The 25,873-nt window shown below is 34.9% G+C and overlaps 1 protein-coding gene and 1 pseudogene across 27 annotated transcripts in view; one reads left to right on the top strand and one right to left on the bottom strand.

Annotated features, from left to right (window-relative positions):
* Positions 1-25,873, bottom strand: part of CARF (calcium responsive transcription factor) — a 101,083-nt gene that overhangs the window by 37,209 nt on the left and 38,001 nt on the right. For 12 of the 27 annotated variants that reach the window (XM_086719325.1, XM_086719322.1, XM_086719334.1 and 9 more), the window contains 8 exons: positions 23,768-23,911; positions 20,299-20,532; positions 17,726-17,888; positions 16,680-16,743; positions 11,503-11,633; positions 10,754-11,126; positions 7,931-8,026; positions 3,457-4,309 (listed from right to left, as the gene is read on the bottom strand). In XM_086719325.1, coding sequence (XP_086575451.1) covers positions 4,164-4,309; positions 7,931-8,026; positions 10,754-11,126; positions 11,503-11,633; positions 16,680-16,743; positions 17,726-17,888; positions 20,299-20,532; positions 23,768-23,911 — 1,351 coding nt within the window. In that variant the 3' untranslated portion in view covers positions 3,457-4,163. Of the gene's footprint in view, positions 1-3,456; positions 4,310-6,541; positions 8,027-10,753; positions 11,127-11,502; positions 11,634-16,679; positions 16,744-17,725; positions 17,889-20,298; positions 20,533-23,767; positions 23,912-25,873 lie in introns of those variants that run through there. The other 15 variants (XR_015255443.1, XM_086719327.1, XM_086719328.1 and 12 more) reach the window with 7 other exon arrangements.
* On the top strand, positions 24,253-25,289 carry LOC112848350 (translation initiation factor eIF2 assembly protein pseudogene; annotated as a pseudogene).

Below are 25,873 nucleotides of genomic sequence, written 5' to 3'. Positions count from 1 at the left end.
ATTTATAACTTCTTAGTGATAAATCTGATAAAAGACATGTGAGACCTATACGTTAAAAACTCTAAAACATTGCAGAGAAAAAAACAAAGTATCAATATTAAGATTTCAATTATCCCCAAATTGATCTGTAATATTCTACATGATCCCAATCAAAATCCCATCAGGCTTTTTTAAAAAAAGAAACTGATCAGGTGATTCTAAAATTCACATGGAAAAACAAAGAACTAAGAATAGCCAAAACAAAGTTGAAAGGAAGAATAAGGTTCAAAGACTTTATTACCTGACTTCAAGATTTATTATAAAGCTATAGTAATCAAGACAGTGGTATTGGCATCAAGAGGGACCAGAGCTTCTCAGTCTCAGTACTACATACATTTTGGGCCAGATAATTCTTTGTTGTTCAGGCTGTCCTATGCATTGTACAATGTTGAAGAGAAGCTCTGGCTTCTATCACAAATCAATATCTCCCTAGCTATGAGAATTTAAACTGTCTCCAGACTTTGCCCCATGTTTTTTAGAGGCAAAATTGCCCTGGTTGAGACCATGGAGATAAACAATAAATCAATGAAAAAGAACAGAGTCCAGAAATTCACCTATATGTATGTGATTAGTGGATTTTTCATCAATGGTATAAATTTAATTCAATAGAAAAATACAGTCTTTTCAGAAAATGGCGCTGAAACAACTGGATATTCATATGCCAAAAAAGTCTTGTATTATGTATATAAAAATTAACTCAAAATAGATCATGCACCTAAATGTAAAATCAAAAGTTATAAAATTTCTTAGATGAAAACAGGAGAAAATCTAATCTTGGATTAGGCAAAGGTCTTTTAGATACAACACAGAAGTATGATCCGTAAAGGGGGGAAAAAGGTACACTGGACTTAATCACAATAAGAACTTCTGATCTTCTACTCTTTGAAAGATTCTGTTAAGACGGTGAAAAGATAAGCTACAGATCAGGTGAAAATTCTTGTAAATAACATTTCTAAAATGGACTTATATCTAGAATATACTTTTTAAACCTCCATAAGAAGAAAACATTTCCATTTAAAAATGAGATAAAGATCCAAACAGACACTTCACTAAAGAAAATATACAGATGGCAAATAACTCATGAAAAGATGTTTAACAGCATTGGTGACTGTAGAACTGGAAGTTAAAACCACAATGAGATACTACTAGACTACACAGCATTGTAATATGCCTACAATATCAAAAGCCTGTCCATACCAAGCATTGGCTGGAACTCTCATACACTACTGACAGGATCGTAAAGGGGTACAATCACATTGGAAAAACCATTTGAGAGTTTCTTAAAAAGTTAAATATATACCTACCATATGACCTAGCTATTCCTCTCCTAGATATTTACTCAAGAGAAATGAAAGCATCATAAGTTCATACAAAGACTTTTATACAAATGTTCATAGCAACTTTATTTGTAATAGCCAAGAACTGTAAACAACCCAGCTGTCCATCAACAGGTAAGTGGATAAGCAAATTATGGAATATTCATACAACGGAATACTATTCAGCAGTAAAAAGGAACGGACTATTCAGACATCTTGCGACACAGATGAATCTGAAAATAACTATGCTGAGTGACAGGGGGTGCCTGGGTGGCTCAGTTGGTTAAGTGTCTGACTCTTGGTTTCTGCTCAGGTCATGATCTCATGGTTTCATCTATTCAAGCCCCACTTGGGGCTCTGTGCTGACAGTGTAAAGCCTGCTTGGGATTCTTGGTCTTCCTCCCTGCCCCCCTCACTCACATTGTCTCCATCTCTCTCAAAATGAACTTAAAAAAAAAAAAAAACATATGCAACATTTGCAACTCATATACGCTGAGTTACAAAAGTCATATATAAAAAGGTTCATACTATATGATTTTTATAAAATTATAGACAAAGCAAATTGATCTCTAATGACAGAAAGCAAATCAGTAGTTGTTTGGGGATAGTGAAGTGTGAGTGGGAGGCAGGGAGAGAAGGGGATTACTAAGAGGCATTAGGAATCTTTTGGAGGTGATGGATATGTTCGTTACCTCAACTGTGGTGATGCTTTCATAGATGTATACATTTATCCAAACTTATTAAATTGTACACTTTAAATATGTACAGTTTGTTGTATATCAATTATACCTCAATAAAAATATTTTTAAAACCCTCTGCTGGTATCTGATTCCTACTTTGTACTGTGGTTTTAGAATTCTTTATTTTCTTGAGATATGATTGACATATAACATTAAGTTTAAGGTACACAATATGTCAATTAGGTAATTTATATTTTGCAATATAATTACCACCATAGTGTTAATTAACATCACTATCATGACACAGAATTATTCTTTCCTTTTTGTGGTGAGAACAATTTAGATGTAGTCTCTGAGCAATTCTGAATTTTATAATGCAGTATTATTGACTATAATTACCAGGCCATACATTAGAATTCCAGGATGTATTTACTAATTGCAAGTTTGTACCCATATAATATTTTCAAAGGTTTTCAACATTAACCATACTATTTATTTTTCTAATGAATCAAAGTTAGAATTCCTTAGGGGCACGTGGGTGGCTCAGTTGGTTAAGCGTCCAACTTCTGCTGAAGTCGTAATTTCACGGTTCGTGAGTTCAAGCCCTGCATCAGGCACTGTGCTGACAGCTCAGAGCCTGGAGCCTGCTTCAGATTCTGTGTCTTCCTCTTTCTCTGCCCCTCCCCTGCTCGCATTGTCTCTCTCAAAAATGAATAAACGTTAACATTTTTTTTAAATTTAGAATCCCTTAGCGAATTTTTCTTTAATTCTGATTTATTCCTGAAGTTTTAAGAATTCAATGAGCAATGAATATTTGTATTTAATGATTGTATTCATAGCTAACATGTATTTGGCAAAATTACACTAAGGCTTTGCCATTACAACTAAATTAATTAAGTAGAATTACTGATACTTAGATATCAAAGCAATACACCAATCAAAATGTCTAAAGCCTAAATTAGCTGATGGGGAATAGTTAATAGAGTGCCCCTTCTGGAGAGAGTCAGATTTTCTATGGTCCCATAAAATAGGCAGGGAGGAATAAAGCAAAAGAAGCAAAGAGGAAAAACATTAATGATCTCTCCTTTTTAAATCACATACTTCTGTCATTACACCAAAAATATAAAGCTGTACTTAAAGATGTCCAGTGTCAAGATGTGAGAAAAAAAGAATTACTAATATTACAGGGATTGTTTTAAAATGTTGATGGTTGGCTGAGCTGAGAGTACTAAATGTGTATATATACCTACTGTAATGATAATAGGAGTTACTGGTAGTTATGCTGAAAAACTTTCAGGTTCCAAATTGAACATAAATCTCTAGCCAAAGTTCTCAGGTATTTAAGGTGTTTATTCAGCATCTTAAAGATGAACAAAACTACCACTATCCCCAGAAAAAGTATTAAAAAGAAAACTAACAAATTTAAGAAAAAAAACCACAGGATTCTTTTAATGAAAAAATTACATTATAACAAAGACACTATACATTGTTACAATATATATATATATATATATATACACACACACACACATTTTAAAACTTTTTAAAAAACCTGGTACAAATTAAATGACATCTTTCTCATACTCACATGATTAAGTATTTTGACAGGATGTAAAGATGAAACACAAGCTGGTGGGCCTCAAAATTAGAAACTCTAATGCAGGACCAAATCCCATTTTCTACCATTTTTGTGACTTTTAGAAAACATTTACCTTGGATAAGACAAGGTACTTCATGTAAAAACTTTTTCTTTTAAGCATGTTAACTGCTTGTGGAGAAAATTATTATTGAGGGAAAAGCCCACCATGGTGGTGTTTATCTATAATTCACTGTAGCATATATAAAATTCACTGGGAGGCTTTGGAACATGAAAACTACAATGATGAAAAAAGCTCAACTGTAATTATAAATTTCTAACTGCTTATTTTGAATGTCCAACTTACTACTACAGATATTACACCTTGTAATACAGGACACAAAAGAGCATATATCAAACTTTGCTGTAGAGCTGTTAGGAGAATGCCAAATATAGATACTGAAAATTTTATGCACTTGTATTTAACACCCTGTGCATTTAAAAATTAATCAAATATTTAAAATATGTAAACACACTTTTATAAAAGCGATGCTAAGCACCCTTAAAATACAATACTGATGTACTGTGACTGAACATGCACTTAGAGGGGAAATGAATTTTTAAAAATTTAGAAACCATTTTTAAAGAGCTACTCATTGAAATACTTACATGAAAATATTGATAGTTCCAGTTTCTACCTAAAAACCAAAAGAGTATACAATTAGGGATTTAAACCTTCCTTCATGCTCTTTTTTAATTTTGTTTTTTGTTTGTGGGAAGGATGCACTGTAACTTTCCTCCTCCTAATGAAAAAAACAGTACCAGAAAGAGACATTCACATAGAATGAAGTGAGAGAAATATTTTAAAACTATACTTTGTTCTTGTTCAAATGCCAAAGTCTGAACTCTCTAACATCTCTTATCCTCACAGGTAACTGACTAGAGTTTGTATCTTAACAAGCATTTCTCCTTAGCAACTCAACATCAAAAAAGAAAAGAATGTCTCCAAAGGAATATAGTTCAATTGGTAAAATATTTAATAATAAGCTATTGCCATTAATGAAAAGTCAATATTACTTAAAATCCTGAAAAAAGTTTCCATAAAAATTAGAAATAATAAATTAAAAGAATATTACCTACAAATGCAATAAAACTATAAATTCAGACTTATACCCTTTATGTACACACAGACTATGAGAAAGCTGGGTTTGAGGTAACTAAGAGCTATGTTTAACTTAGAGTAACATAATCAGATTTGGCAGACTGCCTCTGAAATGCTGACATCAAATATTTTCAGTTCTTAGGAAAAAGAAAAGCTATTCTAATTAAAAATCATATATGTAACTAAATATCAACTTTGTATTAAATAGGGGTATAAATAATAAATTTTATATTAAATAGGGTATAAATCTAAAGAGCACGGATTTTTAAGAGTTCCACTCACGTCTAATTTAACAATGCTTTACTTTAGGTACATGTTGTATACTTGCAACAATTAAAGTGAATTAAGAATGGGAGACTGTGGCACAAAAACAGACACATAGACCAATGGAATAGAATAGAAACCCCAGAACTAGACCCACAAACGTATGGCCAACTCATCTTTGACAAAGCAGGAAAGAACATCCAATGGAAAAAAGACAGTCTCTTTAACAAATGGTGCTGGGAGAACTGGACAGCAACATGCAGAAGGTTGAAACTACACCACTTTCTCACACCATTCACAAAAATAAACTCAAAATGGATCAAGGACCTGAATGTGAGACAGGAAACCATCAAAGCCTTAGAGGAGAAAGCAGGAAAAGACCTCTCTGACCTCAGCCGTAGCAATCTCTTACTCGACACATCCCCAAAGGCAAGGGAATTAAAAGCAAAAGTGAATTACTGGGACCTTATGAAGATAAAAAGCTTCTGCACAGCAAAGGAAACAACCAACAAAACTAAAAGGCAACCAATGGAATGGGAAAAGATATTTGCAAATGACATATCGGACAAAGGGCTAGTATCCAAAATCTATAAAGAGCTCACCAAACTCCACACCCGAAAAACAAATAACCCAGTGAAGAAATGGGCAGATAACATGAATAGACACTTCTCTAAAGAAGACATCCGGATGGCCAACAGGCACATGAAAAGATGTTCAGCGTCGCTCCTTATCAGGGAAATACAAATCAAAACCACACCAGGTATCACCTCACGCCAGTCAGAGTGGCCAAAATGAACAAATCAGGAGACTATAGATGCTGGAGAGGATGTGGAGAAACGGGAACCCTCTTGCACTGTTGGTGGGAATGCAAATTGGTGCAGCCGCTCTGGAAAGCAGTGTGGAGGTTCCTCAGAAAATTAAAAATAGACCTACCCTATGACCCAGCAATAGCACTGCTAGGAATTTATCCAAGGGACACAGGAGTACTGATGCATAGGGGCACTTGTACCCCAATGTTCATAGCAGCACTCTCAACAATAGCCAAATTATGGAAAGAGCCTAAATGTCCATCAACTGATGAATGGATAAAGAAATTGTGGTTTATATACACAATGGAATACTACGTGGCAATGAGAAAAAATGAAATATGGCCTTTTGTAGCAACGTGGATGGAACTGGAGAGTGTGATGCTAAGTGAAATAAGCCATACAGAGAAAGACAGATACCATATGGTTTCACTCTTATGTGGAACCTGAGAAACTTAACAGGAACCCATGGGGGAGGGGAAGGAAAAAAAAAAAAAGAGGTTAGAGTGGGAGAGAGCCAAAGCATAAGAGACTGTTGAGAACTGAGAACAAACTAAGGGTTGATGGGGGGTGGGAGGGAGGAGAGGGTGGGTGATGGGTATTTTGGGATGAGCACTGGGTGTTGTATGGAAACCAATTTGACAATAAATTTCATATATAAAAAAAAAAAACAAAAAAACAAAAAAACAAAAAAAAAAAAAAAAAAAAAAAGAATGGGAGACTGGACTTTAGAAAAGCCAAAAAGGATTCAGTCATGTAAAATATTAAGGTTAAATTTCATATTACATTCCATATACTTTGAATATAAATATTAATATCCATTTGAAATCCTTATTACTTTTAAATAAAGTCTTAAATATACCCACAAACGGTCCCTGGGGTGAAAAAAACCTTTAAATTGATTTCTTGACAGCTTATAATTGACATTTCTAGTTCACCAACCTTCCAGAAAACAAAAGCTTATAATGAATACAGTGATTAGTACTTATTCAGTATTTCAAGTAAATATACTTACTCAGCAAGCAAATATAACACATCAGTTGTTTTAAATATGAACTAAATTTTAAACTACAAATACTTACCTTGAAATACTATAAATTCTAATACCACTAATTCAGTAAGAGCTCTGGCATAGAAAAATAAATACAACTCAAATTATTTTCTAACCAGAGCTGAATCTTCAATACAAAGTAGGAAAAAAAAAATCTTTTGTGGATATCAAAAAGTTCCTCAAATTATCTGTCAACACCAGGGAAGTTTATTATTCTTTCTGAATTCTCTCAATTTCTATAGTTTTCTATCCACATGTAGTGTTTTACCTAAAATACTATATAAATCCATGCAATATACATTTATTTCTGTTGCTTATCTGATTAATTCAAATTAAAACTCTAAGTACTTACCAAGACATTTTAAATTTCTACTAGATAACTATTAGTATGCTATTGGTTTGTAGTTATAAGTATAAAAATTATAATGGAAGAAGCCAAAATGCAATTACAGTTTCCACAGATGTGAATACTGAGCTTTATGTTATGATGTAAAATCTACTATGGTTTTATCTTTCCTAATGAGACAGACTACAAATATTCTCTCCCCGTGCTAATTTAAAGAATTTCTTCACAACTTTAAAGAGGAAATAATTTCTTTTATAACTTTAAAAAAAGTCCACACACATACACACACTCACACACACACAAACTCACACACTATTTTTGTTGTTGTTCTTGTTTGTCTTTTCAGAACCCAAATCCGATATTTCCAAGGGATTAGTTAGATAACTATTTGTGTTCAGACTATATTGTCATGGATAAGTTCAGATGATCTTTGGAAATACTGGCCTTATCAGATAATCAAAAAGCATAAGAATTATACAAAATAAGAGGAATAAAATAGGTTCCAAAAATATGGACTTGGCAACAAACATATCGGTTTTAAATCAAAGTTGCTCATTGAACCGGTCTTCAGTTCACTTATCACAATGCTGCGCTTTGATAATATTCACCTTCTTTTTTATGACATTATAAGTCACCCAAGTTGTAAATTCTGAAAAGCTTCAATAATTTATGTAGTAGATAATTTCTTACAGTCCAAATTTTTTTTTGCTTCCATAGACAATGCTGGTTCTTTGGGTTCTTGCTTAACTTGGTTCACAGAAACGGTACCTTCTGGATTTTCTCCAACTTTAAAACCAAACATAAAAGAAAAACCCTAAAGGTTAATGTAACTTATAACACTGAAATCTTTATATGAATTTAGAGGCAAAGCAAAAAATAGTAGTTTTCTGAAAAGCAGTGTATTTGAGAACTCAGTACTTCTGATATCTTAATAATCATTCATAATTCTTTCAGTATATGTACACCTTAAATTAATGTAACAGTGTGTGTCAACTAAACTTCAATAAAAAAACTAAAAGAAAAAGAATAGAAAATTAAATGTTGAGAAGTAAAAAAAAAATTCTTTAATGCTTCTGGTAGTGAAAAAAAGAAGAGACTAAGAAAATCATAGTTATTTTCTTCTAAAGATACTTTGACAAAAACCAGTCCATAATTTTATAAAATTATGAGGAGTATTTCATATTTAAACTTAATTGCCTCTGGGCGCCTGGGTGGCTTAGTCAGTTGAGCATTGAACTTTTGCTCAGGTCACAATCTCTCGGTTCGTGAATTCAAGCCCCACATCAAGCTCCACACTGGCAGTGTGGAGCCTGCTTGGGATCCTCTCTCTCCCTTTCTCTCTGCCCCCCTCCTATTCATGCTTTCTCTATCTCTCAGAATAAATAAATAAATACTTTTTTAAAAATAAACTTAATTGCCTTTAATAAAAATATGTGTAAATAAAAGTCAGGAAGCCTCCCATTATTTGAAAATGATGTTCTGCAAAGAGCAGGCATATATATTACAAATTTACCAATATGTTACTACCCCCATATGGTTTCCATATGTGATCATATATCAAGGAAAATTTTCCCTCCTTAAAGAAACTCCACTACATTAGTACGTTAGAAAAAAATATGCCACATCTTAATGGATAGCTCTGACTTACTTACATAAGTTATGTGTTTGCTTACTTGAAACACTGCATAATGCACTTACCATTCTGATTTTAAATAAAGTACTTATGACCAAATTAATCAGAATGTAGCATACCAGAAACACTATTATCTTGAACAGGCAGGTGGGATATCTAAGATGAAATCTTTTTCTTTTTCAGGGATATCAGTTTTTCCATTGCTACAGGGAACTGAGATTAAGGGGACCAAAATTTGCTCTGGAAAGTGTGCTGAACACACCTAATGCTTGTCACATGTGAGTGTATTGGGAGAGTTTAGCCACACCATAGAGAAAACCAATAGAAGATGGATTTGAGTGACCCTGAGAATTCATATGCAGGTGAGGGAGTCCCTCGGATCATGATCTAACTTGATAAATCATGCAGGTTCAGATCCAAAGAGGGTCTCCTTTAAAGCAATCTGAATTAGAGCTCTCAAAAATATCTTGGTACAACACAGAGGGAGGAAGCATGTTAGAATGTAAAGAAACTTTTGAGGCAGATAGATCTGGGTTTAAATCTCTGCTCTATCACTTTAGGCAATTACTTAACCTTCCTGAGCCTTGGTCTCCCTATCTGTAGCATGGGGACATCATCAACTATTTCATGCGGTTGTGAGGATTAGTCTCCATATATTCCTTTTCCTTCTCATCTATTGTCACAGCCCTCTGGATAAATTTTCTTAAAAGTAATGTTTCCAATAAATTTAAAATATAATGATTCTTTTCTGGAAGGAAGTATTTTATACTTTTCCTTACCCAAAATAATGATGACTAAGAATGGAAAGTAAATACTTTGTATGTTCTAAGGATAATTTCTATGAAAATTTATGTTCTTCAAAGCAAAATGCAAATCTTTTCCCACAAAAGTGCCCAATCCAGAACAATCTGTGTGAATGGAAGTGACACAGGTCAAGTAGGAGTTAGAATTTTAGGTTGACTGGGTTTGTTACAAAGTGAATGTAACAAAGTCTTGGATTAAGTTAAGTCCTTAAGACTTAACTAGATTCCTTTCAATTTCTACAGAACTCTATATTTAAGTCTAGAACTCAAAATTTTAAAAATTTTATAGCTGCCCACCCCATCCCATTTTTCCTTTTAACAAATTTTCCATAATAACCTTTACACTAAATCTTTTCCTTTTAAAGTTTCTCATTTTTTTCATACATTCTAAAATGACCCTCTGATTTCATATCACCACAGATTTTCCATGTAAACTGAGGTGATCAGAGAATGAATAACTTTGCTAGAGACAAAAAAATTTTTAAAGTTTAAAAATTATTATGCTCTTGACATTTTTCCCTTTTTCTGGTAGTTTTACTTTATCGACTTATATATTATAAACCCCTGAGTAGAAATGACAGTTTTTTTCTGTAGTGTAATAGTAACGATACAACGGAATATTACTCGGCAATCATAAAGAATGAAATCTTGCCATTTGCGACAATGTGGATGAAACTCTAATGTATTATGCTAAGTGAAATAAGTCAGAGAAAGACAAGTATCATATGATTTCACTCATTTGTGGAATTTAAAAAACAACATATGAACACAGGGGAAGGGAAGAAAAAATAAGATAAAAACAAAGAGGGAGGGAAACCATAAGAGACTCTTAAATACAGAGAACAGAGTGTTGCTGGAGGGGAGGTAGGTGGGGGTATAGGCTAAATGCATGATGGGCATTAAGGAGGGTACTTACTGGGATGAGCACTGGGTGTTATATGGAAGTGATGAATTATTGGATTCTACTTCTGAAACCAATACTACACTGTTAACTAACTCAAATTTAAATTAAAAACAATAGCACTGATAGTCCATGAAGGTTAAAAAAAATAAAATCACAAGTTGCTTTTAACTTACTAATAGCTGGGTGGTTATCTATAATTTGTATTGGGATGGTTTGCACATTTCCCAACAGAATCCGATGAACACTTCCTTCCATATTCTCTGTATCCTCAACATCTCCAACTTGCACCAGCTGGTCCATTGCAGCTAGATTTTGATCTGGTCCTGGAAGGTTACCCATGGTAGAGGTAATAATGCTATTGTTTGGGGTCAGGCATGTATCTGTTTGAAGGCTATGACTTTGACCAAGCAGTAGAGAATTATTATTCATTACAGTACTTTCTAATGAGTCCAGAAGTCTTGAAGGACTGGAGGAAGGGTGGTTATTTACTGATATCAGAGTCGGTGATCCATCAGGAGAAGTGAATCTTGGTTGCAACTGCAAACCCTTTTAAACCGAAAAGAGTTACATCAATGTTTAAATTTACTAAGTATAATTTTTTCATAGGATATATTATTCTTTTCACACACAATTAGAATAAAATATAATGGTACAGTTACTAACAAATATTGAGGACAGAAACAAGAATCAAAGGAATAGTAGTACAACTAAATTTTATTGCATGCATGGTCAACTCCAACTTTTTCAAAATGTATTGTTTAAATTATCTTATATCAAGATACAAAAAAGTCAGGAAATTAATAATAAAAACATCTTTGATCATTATTACGATTCTATAACAATTCTATAAAATACCTAGAAGAGGAGAGATTGAGGAAGAAAGGGAAAGGCTTCAAATTTGTTTATTTCACTGGCTACCTACCTGCAGTTGAGTAAATACTTTTGGCTGAAATGAGGAAAGTGAAGAGAGCAAGTGGGCTGGCTCTGGAGACAAAGAACCCCTTGTCTGATTTGTTTCCACTTTGGTGCTAATTGATTCTCCTGGTGAATTTCCTAAGTTATATAAAAAAATAAGCCGTCAAAATAAAATAACATTTATGGCTTCTAGCATGCTACATTTTATTACAACATTTACTATCACAATTGGAATAGGAAATAAAGTCAAAGGTTTGGAAATGACTTTATGAAGTTATTTTTTCCACTATGGGGCACCTGGGTGGCTCAGTCGGTTAGGCATCCGACTTCGGCTCAGGTCATGATCTCACGGTCCGTGAGTTCCAGCCCCGCGTCGGGCTCTGTGCTGACAGCTGAGAGCCTGGAGCCTGCTTTGGATTCTGTGTCTCCCTCTCTCTCTGCCCCTCCTCCACTCTTGCTCTGTCTCTCAAAAATAAATAAACATTAAAAAAAAAAGTTATTTTTTCCACTAAAAAAAAAAAGAAATTATTTTGTCCACTATTTCCAGAAACATAGGAAACAGTATTTTTCTTTCCTTGAAAGATTCTGTAACTCTAATCTAGCCCATTTTCCGTGCTATGATGCTGAACTACACCTAAACTTCTCTAGATGTGTGAAACCTATTGAGTCTCAATTACAAAGACCAAACTTAATTCATCTTCGGTAGCCCTAGTGCCTGGATAATGCCTGACATAAAGTGGGTCCTCAATAATACCAGTACTAAATTTCTTTCAATAACTCATTTTGGAATAAATGAGGAGTACAAATCTCTGTTTTCTTAATACTTCAATTGCTAAAGTAATTGTCCTTAGGGAATGTAGTTCCTCTCATGTAATTTTTATGTACTAACCCAAATAAATTCATCTCAGTCAATCAAAAACCAATTATCAGCAACTGTTTACTGTTTTCACACTAAGTAATTTTAAAAAATGGCCCTAATGTCAGACAAGGATGGATTTAAGCACTAGCTTTTTTCTGTAACTTTCAACATGCTACTTAACTCGGTTTCTAACTTCAGTTTCTTCATTTGCAAAATAAAAATCTTCTTCAAAGGACTGCTAAGAGGATTAAACAACACTCTCACATTTCTTGGCTTCTTCATTCCCTCTTTTTTAAACTGAAGTATAGTTGACACACATTGTTACATTAGTTTCAGGTGTAAAATATAGTGACTGAATAAGTTTATATGTTGTGCTATGCTCACCCCAAGTGTAGCTACCATCTGGCACCATACAATGCCATTACAGTACCAATGACTATATTCCATTTTATCCGCATGACTTGTTTATTCCAGAACTGGAAGCCTGTATCCCCTTCACCCATTATGCCCATCCCTGTACCGCCCGACCCCCTGGCAACCATCAGTTCTCTGTATATATGTGTCTGTTTCTGCTTTTCATTTGCTTATTTGTTTTGGTTTCAGATTCCACATACAAATGAAATCACATGGTATTTTTCTTTCTCTGTCTGATTTATTTCACTTTTTGGCTTCTTCATTTCTAATTGTCATTCTACTTCACTCTGTTGCTACTACTACTGTCACAACCTCATCTATTCTAAATCTAAAAATCTCTAATTCAAATATCCCATTCTTTGATCACAACCTCTTATTTTTCCAAAGATTTTGCTCAAGTACTTCACTACAATTGTTGTTCAACCTCATGTGACCCTCCAGTCCATTGATTTCTCAGTTTTCTTCAGATCAGCCTCTCCCTTAATAAAATTCTCTCCCCATTTAGCTTAGTAGAGTCTTGAGTTTATAATTTCAGTCACTCCTTGCAAATACCCTAAACTCCTTTGCCTCTCTGTACTTTGTTATAACCCCTGATAAAATCCTAACATTGAATGAAAATGGCTTCCAGTGCCTATATGTGCGAAGTTGAATGCCACTGAAAAAGAAACTTGCTACTACTACTAATACCAATTCATGATCATCAACTTCAACAGGACCTTCAGCTATACTGACAACCTTACAGTGTTCTTCTCACTCTATGTTATAAAGGATTTCAAATGTCCAATCTTGGCCACACTTCCTGAGATCTTTTTCATTCTTAGCACTTTTACTTAAAGAGAAAAGAAACTATCAGAAATTTCCTCAGCTTCCCATCACCAAAGCTATCAAGTACCTTCATCTTCATCTATCTCTTCAGATATTTCTTATCTGAAAATCCCTTCCCTCAACTCCATTTTCCCTTCACAGCACACTGTCTCTACTTCTTCATTCATCACCCATTTACTTTTCAACCATCCCAAGATGGCTTCTTCCTAATCCGTTCCATTGAAATGGCTCTGATACCCAAGGTTTTCCAACCTGATCTTATGAGCTTCTTTTCTCTTCCCCTGCCACCACCAGATCCTATTCTTATGCCAGTGTTGCCTAACTCAGTAAATGTTACTATCAGTCAGTTGCTCTTGGAAGAAACTCCCGAGTCATCCCAGATCATTCCCATTCTTTTACCTCTCACACCTATTCAATCAACAATCAAACCTTTGAATTCTACTTTTTAAAAAACTCTTAAAATCTGTCCAATTATAGTATAAATGCCACCAACTGTACACCAAACCACTATCACTTTTCATTTGGACAGCTTGAAAGGGCCTCCTAAGCCCATTTTGCATACCCATTTTTATCTCCAAGCATTTTCTACCCTTAGAACCATACCAGCTTTTTAAGTTCCTTGAACATGACCAAGCTCTCTGTTGCTAAGCTTTGAAAGCTATTCCTTTGATTGGCAGATTCCTAACCATTCTTCAGTCCTTAGTTTAAAAGCCACTTTCTCAAGTGTCACTTCCCTACTCTCCAGATTAAGTTATGTCTTTATCACTATTCCCACAAAATTTTGCACAACTCTCTCATGGCACTATTTATAACAGTAATTAGAATATATTTGTTTATAGTGTCTTTTTCTCTTGCTAAACTTGAAATTCAATGGAGCAAGAAACTTGTTCTTTTTTATGTCCAACATTTATCACAGTGAGTAAAATATGTGCAGAACAAATGAATAATGTTAAGGAATTTGAACGTTATTCTCTATGCACAGGCTCTCTTAAAGGTTAATCAATCAAAGAATAAAGAAAAAATTGTACTGTATATAGCTATTCATTAATTTATTCTAAAGCATTTATTTAGATATTAACTTTGTAGCAGGCATTATGCTAGGAACTAGGTATGTTAACTTGAATAAAATACAATCTTTGCCCCTGAGAAGTTCAAATCATGACGAAAGATACAGACCTATAAACAAAAGGATACCATGTTAAATGCAGAGGTAAGTACAAAAAGTGAATGTCTAACTTTATACAGGGGGTGAAGTTAAGAGAACACTTAAAGCCAAAGAGATTGATTTCATTGGTGAGAGAAGTTTGCCATATAAAAGTGGAGAAAACATGTTTTCAGAAGAAAGGGGAAAAAAAAGGTGAAATAAATCTGGACCAGTAAGAGAGTATAAGAGTACACATATGAGAAAAAACAAACCATACAAAATGGACAATAGCTTCCTGATCAAGGTACCTTAGGGTTATTACTACTGGAATTAGCCTAACTTTAGAGTAAACTGTACTAGTAGTCAGCCTCAAAATTTTAATCATAAAGAATAAAAGCTGATTATGTGAGGAAATTTTTTATTTTTTAAAGTTTATTTATATACATATTTTTTAATCTCTACACCCAATGTGGGGCTCAAACTCACACCCCGTGATCAAGAGTCACATGCTCTTCCAACTAAGCCAGCCAGGCATCCCTTATTTTTTATTTTCAATTTGTTTTAGTATAGTTGACACACGATGTTACATTAGTTCCAGGTGTATAACACATGATTCAACTTCTTTATATGTTATGTTATGCTCACAAGTGTAGCTATCATCTGTCAACATACAACACTATTACAACATTATTGACTATATTCCCTATGCTGTGCCTTTTATTCCCATGACTTATTTATTCCATAACTAGAAGCCTGTATCTCCCACTCCTCCTCACCCATTTTGCCCATTACCTTACCATCCCTCCCCTCTGGCAACTATCAGTTTGTTCTCCGTATTTGAAGACTGATTCTGCTTTTTTTTTTTTCAACGTTTATTTATTTTTGGGACAGAGAGAGACAGAGCATGAACGGAGGGGGGGCAGAGAGAGAGGGAGACACAGAATCTGAAACAGGCTCCAGGCTCTGAGCCATCAGCCCAGAGCCCGACGCGGGGCTCGAACTCACAGACCGCGAGATCGTGACCTGGCTGAAGTCGGATGCTTAACCGACTGCGCCACCCAGGCGCCCCTGATTCTGCTTTTTGTTTATTCAGTTGTTTTGGTTTTAGATCCCACATATGAGGGAAATCATATGGTATTTGTCCTTCTCAGTCTGATTTATTTTACTTAGCATAATACCTTCTAGGTCCATCCATGTTGTCACAGAAGGCAACAGCTCATCCTTTTTGATGGCTGAATAATACACATGAGGAAGTTTAAACAGCTGGAATTATTTTGACAAAACCTAACATAGTTGCTCTTGTCTCTTTTGGCCATGGTTTCCTCATCCATAAAATTTGATTAGATGAGATAATACCTTAAATGTCTTCCAGTTTTGGGGCACCTGGGTGGCTTAGTCAGTTAAATGTCCGACTCTTGATTTTGTCTCAGGTCATGATCTCATAGTTTGTGGGTTCAAGCCCCATGTCTGGCTCTGTGCTGACAGTGCAGAGCCTGCTTCGGATACTTTCCTTCCTTCTGTCTGCCCCTCCCCCTCTCATGCTCTCCTGCTCTCCTGCTCCCTCCCTCTGTCCCTCCCTCTCTCTCTCTCAAAATACACATTTTTTAAAAATTGGAAAAAAATAAGTATCTTCCAGTTTTGACACTGATTTTATATTTTAAAGATATTCAGGGGGCGCCTGGGTGGCGCAGTCGGTTGAGCGTCCGACTTCAGCCAGGTCACGATCTCGCGGTCCGTGAGTTCGAGCCCCGCGTCAGGCTCTGGGCTGATGGCTCAGAGCCTGGAGCCTGTTTCTGATTCTGTGTCTCCCTCTCTCTCTGCCCCTCCCCCGTTCATGCTCTGTCTCTCTCTATCCCAAAAATAAATAAATGTTGAAAAAAAAAAAGATGATGTGTATAGATGTTTATATTAAAAAAAAAAAAAGATATTCAGGATAACATACCTTCTGCAAATGTAACTGTCACAGTCTCTCTGAGAATATGCCCATTATCTGTAGTCCACTGAAGCTGAAATGGAAACATTTATTTCAGTAAAAACAATAAAGAATTTATATTGCAAAATATTTTAAAACATCAATACAACTGTCATATTTTATTCAATGACAGTACAATTGTGTTTTATTCAGTGATTACTCTCTTCACTTGTTTATATTCTTAAAGCACGAGTATACTTCACCATCCAAATACATAAGCTTCCCAATTTCAGATAGCAAAAATTCGGATAGCAAGCAGAGATGGCAAAGATCATCACTAAACAAATCCATTTTACTTCCTGAACTTTGGACAGTGAATAATCAAGAGAGTTTTGGATGGAAAAGAATAGTAGGACTAGCTTAAAATCTGAATCTATTCAGTTAAGAAGACATAATTTGGATAGTAAAAACATGGAGAGCAAAAGGTATTGTTACTAGGATTTTAATGCCATAATTACTGTCTGTACTATAATTAGTTTTTGAGTAATTATATTATTCCCTTCAGAGTAAGAAAAATTTTCATAGAAATGATCAATATTCAGGGGTAATTAAAGCATCACAGTTGACATAAAACTGATATCCATAGATGGCATACAGAACCAATATCATCCCTTTGTAGATACAAAAATGCTGTGTATTCAAGTCTGAACTATTGTACTGAAAGTTGTCAACGTATTTAAAAAGAGAGGGAGATATACACAGTATATACTCAATAAATATCTGTTAGATGAATAAGATACACTTTATACAGAGATAAAATAATGTTGATTTTTAAATGAAGATTACTATTGTTATTGTAGTCAGAGATGGCTATTCACTGATATTTCTTCTTGTGACAGTAATATACAAATTTCAGTCAAATAATCATCTGAGGGTTCACAGTGTTTACGTTTTAAGAGACTTTTTTTTCTTTCATCACAATCATTTATATGGCCTATTAACAACCACCACTATAAGGCCAAAAGTAATAGAGAAAGATTCTATAATAAAACAAAGAATTACAGTTGTAATCATACCGTTGCTGGAATAATATCTGAGTTATACACATTATCTCCATTTCTCAAGGCTTTCTGTACCTCATGGATGTGATTTTTAATATCATTTACAGTTGGAAAAAAGGATAAGTTATGTCTTTCAGGCACCTCATCAGGTTTAAATAGTTCTCTTTCCACAAATTTTCTGTGGAGAGCATAAAACAAAATAAAAACATAAATAATCTAGCAATATACTTCAGATAAAATGAGAAAAAGGTTCTTTTTTAGCATAGACTTCTGTAAAGCATGGTTTATAGCTTTATAATTTATATTTTTCCAGTTTAAATTTTTTCATACATTAAATCAAAGAAATCATATGGATTAAAAAATGTAGTATTTTCATTAAACACCTATGTATCTTAGAGTGAGCTTTGACATTTTTATGAATTTTTAAAAGAATCACTATTTTCAGTTTAGGCATAATATGTTTTGAATGTTAATGATGTCAAGCAGTGTACTAAACATTTGACATCAAGGATCTCCATTAATGCTTACTATAATCCTGTGAAGAAAGTGCAATTATCATTCTCACTTTACAGATGAGGGAACTGAGGGCTGCTGACATTAAATAATTTGCCAAAGCTATACATCTAGCCAGTAAGTAAGAAAGTTTGGGCCTACATCATCTTACACTGTTGCCAAAAGGCATCACTTACTATATAAAATGTGATCTGCTCCAATTTTATAAGTAGATAAAAGAGAGTATAGAAATAGAAGACAGCACTAACATATAAATGTATACAAATACATAAAAGAAATGACAAAGTCCATTAAGATACAAAACAGATGAACACAAAGGAAAGGAAGCAAAAATAATATAAAAACAGAGAGGGGGAAGAGACTCTTAAATGTGGAGAACAAACAGAGGGTTACTGGAGGGGTTGTGGGAGGGGGGGATGGGCTAAATGGGCAAGGGGCATTAAGAAATTTACTCCCGAAATCTTATTGCACTATATGCTAACTAACTTGGATGTAAATTAAAAAAATAAATTAAATAAAATGGAAAAAAAAAAGAAATGATAAAGTGCAGTATTTATATGCTTCGTGCATTACATTCTATAGACCATACTGCAGAGCTGTATTATACCTCTGTTCTTAAGATTCAAGTTTAGTAAATAATGTATGGTTTTACCAAATTTGGGGTCTGTTCTAACAATGCCCCAATGAAAATGAATATAAATGTCTAAGAAAGTTGTTAAATAGGAAAAATCATATATTAATTAAGAAATAATCCTAGGAAATACTCACTGTGTTGTTCAGATCAGACTACTGTAATTAGTTATAACTACACTATAACTAGTAGGAATAAGGCCAGGAATAAATATCAGAAATCATGGTAAAGAGCACAGGCTGTAGAATTAGATCTAGATTTCAGTTCTGCCTCTACCTCTTAAGCCAGTTATTTAACCACTCATAGTGTCCATTTTCTCATGTGAAGAATGGAGGTAAATATATCAACTTTATAAAGTTGCAGGAATAAATGAGATCGTGCATATAAAGTACATACAATATCTGTTACATACATAGTAAGCGCCACATAATAATTATTGTATCTTGAGTATCAATGACATTGGACCAGAGTGCTACATATAATTTAATCATACAAAGATCTATGTACGTAAATGAATATTGCTTTATAACTTCCGTTAATAAAATGCTTTCTAGTAAAAAAAAAAAAAAAAAAAAGAACTATCCATGTTCTTTTGTTGTAATACATTTAATTGCATTTCAAATAGCTTAAATAAGTATCTTGGCCTAGGTTTTAAAATCTTTGGTTCTACAAAGGTTTTTTTTAAAGGTATTTATTATATAATTCAATTTATATATCATTCAGAAATAGTCCAATTTGTTAAATCTGATTATGGAATATTTTAAATGAGTAATTTGAATCATTACTCATGGCTTGCCAAAGATCTGCTACAAAATGATCAGTTCATAATAAGATTATTTTAATAAATTAATAAATTATAATCCTTATCTACTCTGATAGCATACATCCTGGAAAATGTCTATGATAATAAAAGTGTTGGGGCGCCTGGGTGGCGCAGTCGGTTGAGCGTCCGACTTCAGCCAGGTCACGATCTCGCGGTCCGTGAGTTCAAGCCCGCGTCAGGCTCTGGGCTGATGGCTCGGAGCCTGGAGCCTGTTTCCGATTCTGTGTCTCCCTCTCTCTCTGCCCCTCCCCCGTTCATGCTCTGTCTCTCTCTGTCCCAAAAATAAATAAAAACGTGGAAAAAAAAATTTAAATTTAAAAAGTGTTATTATTTTTTTACTTTTTTAATGTTTATTTATTTTGAGAGAGAGCAAAAGCATGCATGCATGTATGTGGGAGAGGGACAGAGAGAGAGAGAGGGAGAGAGAATCCTAAGCAGGCTCCACACTCAATGCAGAGACCAATGCAGGGCTCAATCCCACGACTGTGAGATCATGACCTGAGCTGAAATCAAGAGTTGGACACTTAACGAACTGAGACACCCAGGCACCCTGGTAAGTGTATTATTTAAACCAACAAACAAAAATGAAAAATGTAAAAGAACAATTTGTTTTTACCATACCTTAGCTGTTTCCTTACTGCATACACTTGTTCTATTCCTTGTGACACTAATTCTTGAATCTTATGTGCTACTTGAGGATGTAGACGTGAGGGTAATGCGCAATTTTCATCCCTAATTGCAGTTTCCTCTTCTTCAAGAGAAGGCACAGGAAAAGGGGAAGGTGACAAAGCAAGGCAGGAAGTTTCTAACTCGTGATACTGATGAGCTTGCTTTGTAGGTAACTGTACATACCATCTGAGAAGTGGAAATATTTAAAATTATGCTATTAAACAAAGGCACGGATCATAGTTACTTATGTTAAACCTCATCAAGAAAAAGAATAACCTTTTAAGAAAAGATTATATGATATCATATTAAATGAATATAATTAGCAATTTAAAACTAATAAATAAATCTTAAAATGTCCTCTGCTTGTTCTAAGTTGGTTCTATACTCAATTAAATAAAAATCTTTATGAACCTTTATAGACTTTTACTCTGGCCCTAAAGTAAAGGAGGGGTATAGGAGTTAAATATATATGAAAATCATATTTTAAATTTCATGTTCCAGAATTCAAGCTGTATTACAAAGCTGTAATCATCAAGACAGTATGGTACTGGCACAAAAACAGACACTCAGATCAATGGAACAGAATAGAGAAGCCAGAAATGGACCCACAAACGTATGGCCAACTAATCTTTGACAAAGCAGGAAAGAATATCCAATGGAATAAAGATAGTCTCTTTAGCAAGTGGTGCTGGGAAAACTGGACAGCGACATGTAGAAGAATGAAACTGGACAACTTTCATACACCATACACAAAAATAAATTCAAAATGGATGAAAGACCTAAATGTTAGACAGGAAATCATCAAAACATTAAAGGAGAAAAGAGGCAGCAACTTCTTTGACCTCAGCTACAGCAACATCTTACTTGACATGTCTCCGAAGGCAAGGGAAACAAAAGCAAAAATGAACCGCTGGGACGTCATCAAGATAAAAAGCTTCTGCACAGCAAAGGAAACAACAAAACTAAAAGGCAACTGACGGAATGGGAGAAGATATTTGCAAACGACATATCAGATAAAGGGTTAGTATCCAAAATCTATAAAGAACCTATCAAATTCAACACCCAAAAAACAATCCAGTGAAGAAATGGACAAAAGACATGGATAGATACTTCTCCAAAGAAGACATCAGATAGCCAACTGACACATGAAAAAATGCTCAACATCACTCATCATCAGGGAAATACAACTCAAAACCACAATGGCTAACATTAACCGCTCAGGCAACAAGAGATGTTGGTGAGGATGTGGAAGAAGAGGATCTCTTTTGCACTGCTGGTGGGAATGCAAACTGATGCGGCCAGTCTAGAAAACAGTATGGAGTTTCCTCAAAAAATTAAAAATAGAAATACCCTATAACTCAGCAATTTCACTACTAGGTATTTATCCAAGGGATACCAGTATGCTGTTTCGAAGGAACACATGAACCCCAATGTTTATAGCAGCGCTATCAGTAGCCAAAGTATGGAAAGAGCCCAAATGTCCATGGATGGATAAAGAAGATGTGGTATATATATACAATAGAGTATTACTCAGCAATCAAAAAGAATGAAATCTTGCCAATTGCAACTACTGGATGGAACTGGAGGGCATTATGCTAAGCGAAATTAGTCAGAGAAAGACAAATATATGACTTCACTCATATGAGGACTTTAAGATACAAAACAGATGAACTAAGGGAAGGGAAGCAAAAATAATATAAAAACAGGGAGGGGGACAAAACATAAGAGACTCTTAAATATGGAGAACAGAGGGTTACTGGAGGGGTTGTAGGAGTGGGGATGGGCTAAATAGGTAAGGGACATTAAGGAATCTACTCCTGAAATCATTGTTGCACTATATGCTAACTAACTTGGATGTAAATTTAAAAAATAAATTAAAAAAAAAAAGCCAGCTCTGAAACATAAAAAAATTTTCATGTTAAGTAAATTTTACCTCAAAATAACAAGACTTTTAAAGTCATCATCTTTTATTTATTTGTGCATTTAAAGTGTGTGTATTTATTTTGAGAAAAAGAGAACAAGTGAGGGAGGGGCAAAGACAGAGGGGGACAGAGGATCCAAAGTGAGTTCTCTGCTGACAGCAGAGAGCCCCATGTGGACTCAAACCCACAAACTGTGAGATCATAACCTGAGCCAAAGTCAGACACTCAACTGACAGAGCAGCCAGGCACCCCTAAAGTCATCATCTTTTAAATTGTGTATTTTCCCATTTTCCTATTTTGTCCCCAAATTATAACTTCTGTGTTCCACCTATAATCTGTCTAAACAAAGAGTGGCTATAATTCAGTGCCTATTGAGTTATGTGGGAGAATCTTCTCTGACAGGAACTCAATAAACTGCCTCTAACAGCACCCCATCTCCAATTGCCCCAATGAGCAAGAGAATTAACTAGAAGATGAATACAGATCTTTCATACAGCAGTGCAGTGCCCAAAAAACAGATGCTAGGAAAATGAAATGATCTGGTAGGATACTGTTTTAATTGATACTTTTGTACAAAGTGCTTGCAATGATTGATATTGCATGAAACGGAGCCTACTTAAAAATTATATGCAATGTTCTCTAACCTGGATGATCTAATTATTGACTACTCATTTTCTATACATCTGAAAGTTTTTCTAAAGTTCACACAAAAACTATATTCCGTATATTTAATCCCACTGCATTACTGTAAATTCTTCACCTAGACTGAATATGAAGGAAAGAAGGAAGGCTAATATTTCTTCTTATATAAAACCTGAAGCCCAAAAAGTACAAAATGGAATTATATGTAGGGCTTAGAATTAATTTCTGGCTGTCATAGATAATCAAAGATGGGTAAAAAAAATACATACAGGTGACTGCAAGTTCGGTTCCAATGAAGTGTCAGAAACAAAGTGTGAAATACATAATGATATGTGTTATTAAACCTGTATTTGTCATTTTGGGGAAAAACTTCCATATGGTATATGCAATTCTTTGGTCAGCATCATCCAAACATTTGGCTGATAAACTCAATGGCTTATACAGCAACAAACTGCTTTAATACCTAGGAAATCACTAGTGAGACATGTCCCTTATAAAAACCTTTTCTTGGGGCGCCTGGGTGGCGCAGTCGGTTAAGCGGCCGACTTCAGCCAGGTCACGATCTCGCGGTCCGTGAGTTCGAGCCCCGCGTCAGGCTCTGGGCTGATGGCTCAGAGCCTGGAGCCTGTTTCCGATTCTGTGTCTCCCTCTCTCTCTGCCCCTCCCCCATTCATGCTCTGTCTCTCTCTGTCCCAAAAATGAATAAACGTTGGAAAAAAAAAAAAAATTAAAAAAAAAAAAAACCTTTTCTTAATGAAATAATTAGAAAACATAATTATAGTTTCTCTTAGAGCAAAAAAAATCTTGTAAATGGAGCTAATTTGTAAAAATAAAAAAAAATGATATAAATGTCATACCTAAGAACACCACCAGCATCTACCAAATTCTTCTTTAGCATGTTAAAGGCTTTTTCCTGCTCCATTCGGATTATTTTCTTGTCAATTTTGGGGTCTGTAGGAACTCTATATTCAGGAAACTTCTGTACCTTTTTAATGTAAATCCTTTTTATAAAAAAAGAAGAATTTGTTTCATTATATTATAATCTTAAGAAAATCTAACTTATCAAGCAAAAGTTTAAGTATTAAACTTTTAAAAAATTAAATTAAATTAGAAAGCATTCAGAGGATTATGTTGAAAAATAAGCCATATTTCAGTGCATAATACTTAGCAAATGAACAATACTCATGATGTCAATAAAAGTATCTGAATATTTATGGATAGTAATTTTGTTTCTGGATTTCCCTCTTCTCAATTCTTCTGAAAGCCATAAAAAACTCCTGCCTGGGAGTTCCAGGAGGGTGCTGGGAGAGGTGGGGGCGGTGGCGGCAGCAGCAGCTGGAGGATGAATACGGGGCATTTCTCCACGTGGTATCCACTGTTCTGAAGCCTTACCATCAAGTGTGTCTTCTTCCACTTCCTCAGAATGTGAAGGATTATTTACTCCATGATGGAACTCTGGTGGTTTCAGGAAGAGAAGATCCGCCAACACATTCTCAGCCAGTGATGACGAGGCAGAAGAAATGTAGTGGTCGGATGATGAGAACATGGCTATGCTTATGGCACCAGAATTTCCCAAGTTTACCACTAAAGTCCATGAAGCTATGGATTCCCCAGGGTGAGGGGTGGAGGTGGGGTGAGGGTGAGGTGGGGGTGGAGGCAGTGTATTTCCTAGGCTTAACTGGAGTGCTCCAAGGGATGCAAACTGGATAGCAATGAACAGTTCTCTGAAATGTAAAACATTCAGTGACAACTTTCCATTGTTCAAGAGTTCTGATTTCATCATTCTTGACTTCACTCAACCATTTATTCATTGCACTGATGATTCTCCAGATCCTCGTACAGAATATGAACTTGTTCTTCAACAATGGTGTGAATTAATTTCTGGGGCTGAGTTCTGATGTTTTGTTAAGGAAAACAAGCTTACTGGTATTTTTCAAAGGGACTATACACAATACTATGATCATATTTCTAAACAAAAGAAAAAGATTTGCAGGTGCATACAAGAGTTTTCCAAGAAACACAGTATAAATTCTTAAATGAAGACTTTGTGTTGGATGTATCTAGAAACAGCAGTGGGAAGGTGTAGCTGATTGATTTTAATCCATTTGGTGAAGTTAACTGATTCACTGCTGTGTACTTGGGAAGAGCCGATATCTGGGAGAAACTTAAAAGGTGATTTTAGTGAAAGAGATGCCCTGGAGCAGGATTCTCCAGCTTTCAGCTGCACAAATAGTGAAGTAACAGTTCAACCCAGTCCCTATCTGAGTAACCAACTTCCCAAGGACTTTGTAGACCCGAACACTGGGGAGAATGCTCACAAACTCATAGATTTTCTTAAACTGAAAAGAAATCAGCAAAAGTCTAACTGATTAGAGCACCAGAGTTCAAGTCTGAGGTAAAAAGGAACCACCTTGGCATCAAGAAGCTGCTCTGAGCTCACAACCTCCTCTTACCCCATTCTGTCAGGGTGGGAGGCAGGGTAAAATCAATAGCTTTTTATATCCATGTATATTAAGTTAGAAAAAATGGAGGGACTTTGCTACTTGTAAAAATAAATAATAAATAGATCTTAAGCATAAAAATAAAACAAAAACTCATGCCTGGATTATTTTAATAGCCTCCTTCTGGTCGTCTGGGCCTTGTTCCTTAAACCCACTTGATATATCAATGCTACAATAATTGCTCACATTTGTAGTTCTCTCTTGAAGAATTTATCTGCTCTTTAATCAAGTACATATGTCTTGGCAGCATTCAAGGCATTCCATATGACTCTACCTTATTCACCTAATCTTACTTTCAAGTACTTCAAACATAAAATTGCTTTTTCTGTGAAGTTTATCATTTCAATGTTCCTTCTCTGATACCAAAAATAAAATCACACCATATCTTTATTTATAGAATGCTCCTGGTCTACAAACAATTATCTTCTCTCTAATTCTCTACCTACCCAAATTCAATCTAAA

The sequence above is a fragment of the Puma concolor genome, chromosome C1 (assembly GCF_028749965.1).
Source record: "Puma concolor isolate L17-30 chromosome C1, mPumCon1.1.hap2, whole genome shotgun sequence".
In the NCBI taxonomy this organism is placed as follows: Eukaryota; Metazoa; Chordata; class Mammalia; order Carnivora; family Felidae; genus Puma; species Puma concolor.
The sequence above is the reverse complement of the archived record's forward strand: the minus strand, read 5'-3'. Positions and strand labels throughout refer to the sequence as shown.